The sequence below is a fragment of the Abramis brama genome (assembly GCF_963993115.1).
Source record: "Abramis brama genome assembly, chromosome: 13".
NCBI lineage: Eukaryota > Metazoa > Chordata > Actinopteri > Cypriniformes > Leuciscidae > Abramis > Abramis brama.
Window position 1 is genome coordinate 20,491,604 of NC_139975.1, and position 12,331 is coordinate 20,503,934.

General features: G+C 36.5%; 1 protein-coding gene across 1 annotated transcript in view; it reads right to left on the minus strand.

Annotated features, from left to right (window-relative positions):
• The window catches only part of tenm2a (teneurin transmembrane protein 2a), a 297,220-nt gene that overhangs the window by 73,835 nt on the left and 211,054 nt on the right, over positions 1–12,331 (minus strand). Inside the window, exon 7 of the mRNA XM_084133288.1 lies at positions 5,259–5,493. Coding sequence (XP_083989414.1) covers positions 5,259–5,493 — 235 coding nt within the window. The remainder of the gene's footprint in view (positions 1–5,258; positions 5,494–12,331) is intronic.

Consider the following 12,331-nt stretch of genomic DNA (forward strand, 5'->3'; position numbering starts at 1 on the left):
GCCACACAAAGAGACGAAAAAATAGTGACTAGACATGTACTGAAGGGAAAATGAACCATTCATCCTATGGGAGCTCATGTCATTCCCATCTTTGAGCTGACATACAGTACATTGCACCATGCACCGCTCGCAAATTAACTTATTTGTCAACAAAAAAGTAACTAGAATTGTGACGACCCAAAACTCTTCCGATCATGGCCTTACAGGAGGCTGCTGTTGCATCACAGGGCTGGAGATTTTCCTCCAAACTTTCTCTCTTTGGTTTATAAAAGGTGGATTTTATCAGTGTTTTTCTCCTGTAGAGGGAGAGGCAGGCAGTGTGTGAAAATGCTCTCTCTGTTAGTGTTGATACAGAAATAAAAATAGGCCTATTAACTTTAGTGTGTCGGCTTATGTTGTGTGACCCAGAGGCGAGAGGAGATGAGCCTCTGCAGACACAGACTCTCCAAGCCTCCATCTCTGTACACTGAGGAACTGTCCATGTGACATTCTGTGCTATTTACACAGCTGAACACATCTCTGATCTATTCGGCTACTTAATGTGCTGGATCCCATTTTAAGCATAATATGGCAGCTAGTTTTTTTTATTTTATTTATTAAATATTTGATTTCATTTTCAAATTACCTTTTACTCATCTATTTTCAAAGAAAGTTAGGAATTTTGGGGCAAAACTGAACTGGAGACCTTCAGAGATAAAACAGCCGAGAGCCTGAATGGGGCATCAACATTAAACAGGCCTTTTCCACTATATCTACTGTACTACAAAATTAAACTGGGAGTTTTATGCAGTATTATTTTACAGAATAGATAAGAAATAATACTAATAATTAAAATCTCCGAGGACAAAATACATACATAACACAATTATAATTTGTAATATCTACATTATCGGTTTAAGTTTAAATGGTAACACTTTACAATAAGGTTTCATAATTAACATTATTTGGAATGAAGGGGAATGAAGTAAAAAAAAAAGAAGTTTTTTATTTTCAAAAAATAGTTTATTCTTTTATTGAAATTTTGTTTAACCAAAAAAGTGTAAGTGTATTGAAAAATATTATTATATATTTGTTCAGGCTTTAATCATATTCCATAGTTCACACAAAAAAAATCCAACCATTATTTTCAGACATTCAGATCATGTCACTCCTATGTCTATATGCTGTTATTTATTTTATTTTATTTTATTTTTTCTTCAGTGAAACAAAAGATCCAAGAACGTGGAACAACATGACAGTGGGTAAATAATGACAGAATTTTCATTTTGGTGTGAACTATTTCTTTAACTCATTGATAAAACGTATATGTAAAAGACTGTGTCCATGTTGATCACTGTCTCTGTGGTTAACACTTAAAATTGAAATGGACAGGCACTTGCATGATTCCACTCAGAAGGCCCACACACTCGCCTGTTGCCCATGAATGGTGTGTGTGATGCTGGGCAATGCCAGCACAGATCCTGGGTGGTCTGCTGGTGCTCCAATCTGTACTCGTGAGTTCTCTCGCCACACTTCAAAGCCTCCGCAAATGCAATGAGTAATGCAGTTAATAAATGTGAATATATTGGAAATGAGTTTGTGAATTGCACGTGCATGTGTGTGACAGGTGGCCCATCTGCATTGACAGAACCCCAATTAAAAAGCTGCAGTGATAGGGGTGGGGCCTGCTAGCAGGGGAACGGGGAGAGGGGCCAGAGTTTGGGCCGGCTTCCTGGCTTAGTGAGGTTTGGATTGGTGTGGGGAGTATGGTTCTGTCTCAGCAGATGGCAGGCTTAGTGCTGCTGGGTAGTCCTGATGGCTTCAGTACAGGAGCCCATTCTAACACACCTGAACATTCATGATTCAATGCCGAATGTCGGCCCTTCATTTTAAGATCGCTTCATAATTTTGTGTGCAAATGAGGAAAGATTGTGTGACAATTATCCAGTGCCAGTTAGCTGTCTAAATATTGCCCAGGCATAAAGCCGATAGATATTACACACATTGGCAACTTCCAGTGATTTATGACGACAGCGTGAAGAACCGAAGGACAGAATTAAATGCTGGAACCCACTGGAGTTTCCCGACAGGAGTACTTTAAGAAATATCATAATTTGTTACCTGTCAGGGTTAGTGCTGCTTAGCAGAGGTTTAATATGAAACAACAGGCTTCATGGAGTGGTTATGGACAAATTAATTTACATTAATTTATTTATGTATTTACATTTATAGTAGTTTATAAAATATATTTTATATTTTAATGATATATGTGATAAGATGATACTATAGTATATATATATATATATATATATATATATATATATATATACACTATAAAAATGGCTAAAAAGATAAAATAAAATGAAATATAATGAAATAAAATAGCAATTTCAGGACTAACTGGTCACCCTAGTAGTGTGGTAAGATTACATTCATTTGATGGAATCATAACATTTATTTGAATTAATAAGTCTATCAAGAGAGAGATGAGCATGTGAATTACCTGCGTCTGTGCAGCACTCTCTACTAGCAATGAAGCTGTGAGTTTAATTACTTCAAAAACAGCAACATACCACCTCATTGCTGAGTAATATAATGTAGCAGTTCAGTAGCGAAGCTAATTTATTCATAAAAGTTGCGGGGCAGTGTTGACAAGTTTCTGTGCTCCTAAATATTTCCATGTTTCTGTACATATAAAATACATGTATAATGAAATATATTATGAGATGAAGCATTAATAACATTTCTGGGAAATGTGAAAACTGATTAAATTACACTAATTGTATTTATTTCATGAACAAGCTAGAAACATGACATGAAATAAAGCGCATGAGCATAAACTATATGAAATAAATAATCTCATCTTAATTATAAACTTTCTAAAGAATTTTTAATGTCAGGATCAAGAACTAAAAAATAACTAGATTTGGTGAACTGAAATTACATTCTAATGCACTCTGTAGCTCTTTATCTTTCTTTCCACTGGAAACCCTTCATGTAGACCCAGGGTTTTCAACCTTTAGGGGGTCCCCAAGGGTACTCCAGGGGTTCCATGCCGAAAATAAATAAAATATAAAGAGCTTACATTTTCATGGCATTTCTATTAACACATTTCTAAATAAAGACGTATTTGCATTTTATAATAAGTTTAATGTTCTTAATGAAGGTTATTATAAAGTGTTTCAGAGAATATTTACATTTTAATACTGGGAGTCTCTATTTTGGCTGGGAGTCTGGCTTTGGGGGCCTTTGGATCTGTAAAGATTGAAAACCCCTGACGTAGACCACTGCTCATGGGTAAATTCTGATGAGGAAGGTGCTGGACCAGTGGGTGTGTCCACAATCACCAACACAAAGAAACCAATCAAACCCAGCAGACAATTAACGCTGGAGGTCATGGGCAAACTGTCAATATATGTGTGCGTATACAGACCTTGAACTGAACAAAACCTTGCCACTATCCAATCCTGTACACGACGGCCCCAGCAGTCCCAAAAGCATTCATGTCTGAGTGCTGGATGGCCCATGCTGACATACAGGACAGCCTATCAGCTCTGCTTTAATTACAGCCAGTCAGGAACCTGCACTTCCAACAGGCCTGAGACCTGTCCTTGTGAATTAAACATGCAGCCCAGCCTCATGAATAGTACATGCAGGTATGCTTCCTCTCTGATCTTGGAACAGAGGAGGTGACCCTCTGCCCAGCAGGAGAAAGATACAGAGAAAAAAATAAAAATGTATATATATATATATATATAAATTTTTTTTTTTTCTTCTCTTTCTCCTGTATATATATATATATATATATATATATATATATATATATATATATATATATATATATATATATAGAGAGAGAGAGAGAGAGAGAGAGAGAGAGAGAGATAGAGTGTGTGTGTGTGTGTGTGTGTGTGTGTGTGTGTGTGTGTGTGTGTGTGTGTGTGTGTGTGTGTGTGTGTGTGTGTGTGTGTGTGTGTGTGTGTATGTGTGTGTGTAAAAGCTGAGCCACAGGGGTGAGTGTGTGTGTACGCATGAGAGACAGAGCATTTGTATTTAAGGGAACTATGAATACTAATACCTCTAAAAGCTGTGCATGCATAATACAGTGTATGTTTGTGATCTGTAAGCACACAGTACTCTGTCTGTTTGAAAACTTACTGAGCACGAAAGTCACATAACTATAATGCTATATATTCTGTAAGCACATAATTAAAGACATTAAATGGATAAAAAAAATGACAGTAAACACATTCATAATGTTACAAAAGATTTCTGTGTCAAATAAATGCTGTTCTTTAAATTTTCTGTTTCTCAACGAAAAATATTCTTCAAGAAGCAAAACTGTTTTCAAAATTAATAATAATAATAATACATGTTTATTGAGCACCAAATTAGCATATTACAATGATTTCTGAAGGGTCACGTGACACTAAAATATCAGCTTTGCCATCAGTGGAATTTCTTTATTATTAAATAAATGTACAAGACTCCTTCTAAAAACATATAAAAACAAAAAAACTACTGACCCCAAACTTTTGTTTGAATGGTAGTGTGTGTTTGTGTGTGTGTGTACTGGTTTGACCTACATTATGAGGTCCTTATATTGTGCATATTCAGGTTTCAGTACCATGCCCCCTACATTATGGATGCTGATGTATTGTTACTATATATATTATATATTATTTTAGAATTTTAGAATATCATTTTAGAATTAAATAAATAAATGAAGTTTTAAATAAACAAATTAGTTTCTGTATTTGAAAATAAAATATTAACCTATTATTTCTGTCATTTTAGAATATTACAGAATTATTAGCAGAAGAGGTAAAAACAAATATATATTTTAAAACGACAAGCCTGTCAAAATACCTAAATTGCTTCCACCCAACTAATAACACTCCTAGATTTTTAATAAAAAAATACTTCTTTGGATTGAGACAGTATTTCTGTCACATCGTACTCAATAATCTTGCGCCCTGGGGGGCAGAAAGAGATTGTTTTGTCAGAATTAGGATATAGCCTGCTATTTAAAGTCTCTTGTCTGTAAGAAATGTCTCTAACCACAGTGTTTTTCACGGTAAAGTTTCCTGAATGCAAAACTGTCATTTATTGCTATTTCTAAAACAGTTAGATCTGGTTCTTCAATCTGACAGGAAATGACATTTTAACAGTGCTGATAAAAAGGAATTAAATACTTATGTTGCATCTAAAATGTAAGTTAATCATTGTTCATTTCTTTGTTTATACAGATTTGTTGTGTGCAAAAAGTGGCCACTGACCTGGTCTCCAATGGGACGTTGCTGTTGAGCACCCAGCTGTCCTGCAGCTGCACTGACTCGGGTGTGGTGGGCCCGTCACCCGGGGCGGACGGAGGGGCGTGGATGGGGTTGCGTCGGCCACTCAGCGTGTTGCGGTTGAGGGAGTTGGCAGAGGACTGGTGGTGCGATAGCGTCTGGTGGTTGTGTGGTGGAGGGATGGGCGGCCGCAGGGTCTGGCTGTGATGATTTGGAGCTCCTGGGGGAAAAAAAATATTGAAAAACCCTTTTATCAGGCTGTCAATCAATTATCAATTGGCATTGTCAAAAACTGTGTTAAGCGATGCAGGAAACGCAAACGGAATAGCAGCAGTGTGAGGGTGAAGTGCAATCAGAATAAACATCAAATCAGGGACGAAAGGACGCTCTCTGTGATGACAGCCTGCCAAAGCTGTTTGTGTTGTTATTCTTTCTTTCCAAATTCGCATTCCGTGGCGGCAGGAAGCCCCTAAAACACTCAACCACCCAGCTTGTTAAGACACTTGTCAGACAGGAAACTCCTGTCTTCACTTTTTAAGCTGCGCCAGCGTTGCTGGATGCTGCGTTTTTGTACCTCATGAAGCAGCATTAATTGACATTGTTCGGCTCAATGTAATCCTTAATGCAGCCTGAATTCAAAGCATGAATCTGCAGGAAGCACCGGCTCTGACTCTTTTACCGTGAAACACTTTGTACCTGGACACGACTGCGGTGCGGAGGCTGTTCACTTCAGGGCTGCTTTTGTAAGAGGTAGCCTGTGGTGCTTGGGAATTGTCTAGCATATAATTTTAAAACAAAAAGAAAACAAATCTCTCTATCATGTTACATTTATAACTCTTGTCTATCAGAGGAAAGAGAGAGCGGGGAGGAGGTGGCGGCCAGACAAGAAGCATCAAACAAGCTCCTAATAATGTTTTCCCATGAAACACGGAGTAATGCAATAAAGATGAACCTCCCAATCCAAGTTTTCTTTCCACCAACAGCCAAAACCATTTCCATTTTCTCAGGTTGCCCATCTCATGCTTGTTGATCCATGACAGTTGCCTGAAAGCGAGTCCCATGGCCTGATCTCCTGTCTATGGCTGTCAGGAGTCTGATCAGTATGAGCTGATAGGCTAAAATAATATGAAGAGCCTCACATGCTTACTAAAAGTGCTGTGGCTGGTACTGGAAGGTAATACCATGGTATTTTAACACTAGAAGTGCCATGGCGGTCATTTTGACCGGTTTGAAATTTATATCTGCAATAACTTTGTTGAAAACATAAATAAAATCCTGCTGGTACATGACTTTTCCTAAAAGTGTCTGTATTTTCATTTAAAATGTTTTTCATATATATTACACAAGGCAAAAAAAACACAAATGAACATATTTACCTATTTCGGCCATAGACGGTCTTATTGACCGCACTGCATTTCGCGGTAGGCCTATTATTATACATATACCAATATACACAACAATAAAATGTGGTAGAAAATACACATAACATATTTCATAACAAATCATTTAAATGTAATGATGTTCAGAACAGAACAAGAATGAAAAAATAACTATAAACAAGCCAAAATGAAATACTTTATAAGCGAAAGTGAAAGTAAGCGGCGTAGGGCTCACGTAACTCTAATTAGAATCAAAATGTTTCAACATTTGCGATGTATTTGGATGGTAAACTATTCTTTATTATAGGCTTTGTACTTCACTCACGTTGCAATATCGATGGAAAAAATCATCCTCTTCACATGCGCAAAATGGTACGAATTGTACTAGGCTACTGACTATATAAACAGAGCAGTGGAATTTTTATATGTTAGGTTGACTATTTTATTATTATATTTTATTATGGCTATAATGAACAGGCTGCAATGTCAAGATTGCAATGCTTGAATATGGTGTGTGTGTAAGGCGCGGGCGCGATCGAACAGTGGAAACATGAAAACATAGGCTACTCCGTCATTTTGTTCAGGACATCTACGTATATTATTTATTTATAAATGTATAATTAAACTTGTTTAAATGTACAGTTTGCTGTTGTTTTGTTTTTAAAAGATATCCTAATACAATAAATGCATTAATCTCTCAATTGGGTATTTATCATTATAGATATAGAGTTTGGAATCTAGCGGTCAAAATGACCGCTTGCGGCAGTTCTAGTAGTTATGGAATTCTGGCACTTCTAGTGTTAATAATCAAAGTATCATGGTAAATATATGAATATACCATGAATACCATGGTAAATATAAAGAACTGTCACTGAAAAAAAACTAACCTTACATAAGTTATTTTTTATATATATTTATATTGTAATAAGTTAACATTTAATCTCCAAATTAATGTAGAAACAACATAAAGACAGTAGTCTGTATTTTATTTTATTAAAGAAGGCATCACGATACCAATACTTTTAATTTAAGTTAATCTTCACATAAACCCATTATAATAATTGTCACATTTACCTGTGCCCTTCAATATATCAGGTAGGATATATACAGAAATTGAATAAAGTTATCAAACACTTCACAGTCTTCACTGCATAAATTATAAATTAAATATAGATTAATCCTTATTAAAGCTAAAAAAGTTATTCAGTCAAGAGCAGGGAGTGATTTTCTCTTTTTCTTTTGTTCTTTGATTATCAACAGAAGCGGGTTTATTTAGGCTGCTGTCACTTTAAGACCTGCAGCACATGACGTGCATCCCATTTTCTCACAACTCTTTATGTTCATTTAAGACTTCATTTAACTCATTTAAGACTCATTTAATACTGTGTGTGCGAGGATACTCGACAAAACGGGCATTTTGGCATAATTTTGGTGTGTTTTTGGACGCGCGCCAGTACTGCACTGTGTGTTATCGCGCTTGAATGGTTTAAAAGCATTTGCATGTATAAGAGCGTGGTCATATAATGTAATGCTAGCCAAAGGATGATGGGGGAAAAAGGATGCTCCGTTAATTGTGTTAAATATTTTTTACATGCTAAACTGAAAAAATTAATTGTGTGCGTTAACATGTTAATTTTGACAGCCCTAATAAAAAACTTTTAAATCACTTTCCAGGCCTTGGGTTTCATTTTGAACAAAATAATTAATAAATATAATTGCTCACTCTCAAATCTAAATAAACTGCCCTTTAGCTATGCAATGAGATTAATTTCCTATTTTGTACGCAGACAAAAGATTTGTAGCAAGCTCCTATTCATCAATGATGTAGCCAAAGACTTTTGCGTTTTCTGTCGGCTTGACCCCTGTTTAAATCTGCGACAGTGAAAAGCCTCTCGCCCCTCTCTCTCTCCTCTTATCCTCTTCTTCTCTTTTTTAATACAAGAACATGCATGTGCCAAGGACTATGAGAGAAGGATGTGTATGTGTGGGGGATTCAATTCATGAACAAAGTGTATTGACAAATAGAACGTTCTTAGAATCTAAATCCAACCAACAGATCAAGTAAGTGAGTGTGCGTGCGCGTGTGCGTGCGCGTGTGCGTGCGCGTGTGTGTGTGTGTGTGTGTGCATGAGTAGAGTGGATCAGTGCTGGCCTGGCCATGTAATCTGCTGTTTCTCGCTGTATTACAATGGCAACAGTGCTGGATCAAACATGGAATAAGCGTAAAGCCGATCCTTGAGTGCTGGGAATTGGGAGTGATCCTGGCGCACAGGCACAGTGGGGTGGGTGATGGGGTCTGACCCCCTGTCTAAAGATCATGCAGGACTGATCTGAGTTCAGTGGCCCTTTGGCTCTATCCGGGGGTGATACGCTCTGATGACCCAAACTCAGATCTGTCATCAATGAGCGAAATATATTGTGAAAAATATCTCTAAAGAAGATGAGAAAATGTATTTTTGCCACTTTACTTAATGTTCATAGTCAGATAATTTAACAGATTTTATACACTGGCAGCTCAGCAACAAGTATCATGTGTATTTTTAGAACTGAATAAATTTACTTTGATATAAAATTGACCTGCCACATAAAAAACATACTCTGACATGAGAAAAATTCATACAAAACACATGATGGTCACTTTATCGTAACGTGTCAAAAATTTTACTTTCTAGATTAAGGGGGCGACACAACTTACCCACTGACACATTTTACCCCACTCTCTCCTACATTCTGTTTATTCCAGATCTGCAGAATATAACTATGAAAGTGATTCTGCAGTGCTAAGGTGAAGTAAAGTTTAGCCCCTGTCTCTCATTAGCTCTATATGGTGTTTGTTTGTAACACTATGCATGGCTGTCTGAGGCCACAAGATGAATGCCTCCTCTTCTCTAGAGGCATGATTCCTGTGGCTGTAGTAAAAGTCCTCGTCAGCATGCTGCTATAACAGTGAATGTGGGAGACGTGGCCTGATTTTGGGCCCAGGTGCAGGGTGAGGGAGGGCAGTGTACAGATGTTCAATGTGGAGGGAGGGGGGTGACCCCTTAACCTGAGAGAGACATTTAGCATCTGCCAATATACACTCAAACACTCCCCTGAGGCTGTGTACACAAACCCACGGTCAAACCCATGCATAAATATGTATGCGTAAAAACATTTAAGGGCAGCAAAATAATTAAAACTCAGAATGTCTTTTGGGTAACTTGAGTAGAGGAAATGTTAACCTAACTACATAACTGTTGCTCAGTTGCTTTTCATAAACACATACACTACCGGGTCAATATGATTTATTCATGTTTTTTTTGTTTTGTTTTTTTATGTAAAAAAGCCTCACCAAGGCTGTATTTATTTAATAAAAAAATACAGTAAAAACAGCAACATTCTGAAATATTACAATTGAAACTGTTTTTAATATATTTTAAAATGTAATTTATTACAGTGATATGAATATCCAGCACCATTACTCCAGTCTTCAGTGTCACACGATCCATCAGAAATCAGTCTAATATGCTGATTTGGTGCTCGAGAAACATTTATTTTAATTATCAATGTTGCAAACAGTTATGCTGCTTAACTTTTTTGTAAAAACTGAGATCAGGATTGTATAATGAATAGAAAGTTCAAAAGAGCAGTGTTTGTTTGAAATAGAAAACTTTTGAATGAAAGTGTACACAACAGAACTTTTCACTGGCTTATCCAGCATCTCTAAAGAGAATTAAAGTGAATGTTATCACAGGTAATATAATTATACATACTTGACAAATGACAGTCAATGTATCGAGTTTGCTCATCTGATTGTTTACTTTGACAAACCATTAAAAAACAGCACTATACTAAACAAGACAAATTATGGCTCAAACCACTCCTATTGTCAAAAGGACATTTTTATGAATCACAGATGAGATATCACGCACAAGCTAAATAGAGCTCCTGCTTGTGTCAGTCCGTTTTTTCCCTTCAAATATTCAAGGTTAAATAACAGCATCTATTCCCTCATTCTTCACAAATGCCTTTGTGCTTATTGCTGCGCAACCAGCTTAAAAAAAAGAGAGAACTATTTGTTTGCACATTGCTTGAGAAAACAACAAATGCAAGTCGCTTGTGGTTGAGGTGAAACGCTGTAGGCTCCCCAGTCAGCCCTTCCTGGACTGATGAAAAGGTTGATTTCATATTCATGAAGAAGCATTCTTCATTCGTAAACCTCTGCACGCATCATCAACTTTTATCCCGCGTCGACTCTGAAATGGCTGTGTGTGTGAGGGTAAAAACTCACACCCGCAGCGCACAGTAATCGCTGTCCTTTTCACTCTCGATGTCTCCTTTACTGTAGGACACTGACAGAGTTACACGCTTATTTTAGGAATGACTAATTGAAGCTTTACTTTAGAGGATAATCGAGGATGAATGTTTTATAAAACTAATTGATTCCTATTATAAACAGATTGACTTTTGCACATTAATTATTCTGGAAACTGTATTAAATTCGAAAGCGTACTTTTTCTCCGATGCTTATCAATACAACCTAAATGTCTGCACAAGCTATCAGTCAATCATGCACCAAGGATACGTTCAAGGATAAAGCTAAAGCCCAATTCCTCTTTTTGCCTACAGTTAAACCAACAACAGCTGATACGCGCCAACACAAATTGAAATAAACCGCTGGACATAAGTGGCAGAAACCTCAGGAAATAACAGGAGTGAGAACATAAACGTCAATTTGGGATGATATAAGAGATCGGAGAGAGGCCCTGGACCACAGGCTTGTGTTTGCGTGTGAATAAATAAAAGTGTGTAATTAGGAAACAGCCACTTAGACCCCCTACTCTTATATCCCAATGCAACCACCCCCTCCCACCATTTTCACTGATAACAAGGTGTTTTTTTCTCGCCATGGAGAGTGCCAAGATTCAAGACAGATTTCAGTGAGGCTAGATGTACTATACAGCACACCCCAGCTCAAGGCCCATCAAATACAGCTGCCTGCTCCCTATATGCTGTACATGACAGCAATAAAATGGAATATGAAAGTCATTTCAGAAAATAATCACACAGAAAGAGTTTTGCATACATTTTATAATCAAAAGGTCAAGATTTGGCTGGTTGGCAGGGTCCAGTTAGCCCCTGCTAGTAGATGTGAGAAGTACATCATCTGACTACAAAACGCATATTTTTGATGGCCATATAAAAAAAAAAGCTGTATGTTCAGATGGAATATAATTGATTTTTATTTTCTTCAGATGATTTTCAGTTTAATAGTGCCTGATTTGTTTTTACAGAGCTCTGTAAAATATTTGAAATGGACATTTAGATAATCAAATATAAAAAGATACTTATATAACTATATGATATAAAAATGCATAGGCTAATATAAAACCAAATTTAAACACTCAAAGAAATCTTGAATTAGTTTCTAAGTTACATTATTAAATTTTTATTCTACTCAATATAATGTACTATTAAATGTATTATTTATTTATTCATTTCATTTTTTATCATTTTTTTATTTACATATTTTAATCTACTTTAACCTATTAATAACTAATAATTTTATTATGTTATTATTAATTATTATTTATTTTTATTTATTATTATTTATTTTTTCCCCCATTTTTTTGTAGACTTTTCCACGGACCCATGTCACTCCCTTACGGACACCTGGGGATCCCCGGACCCCAGTTTGAA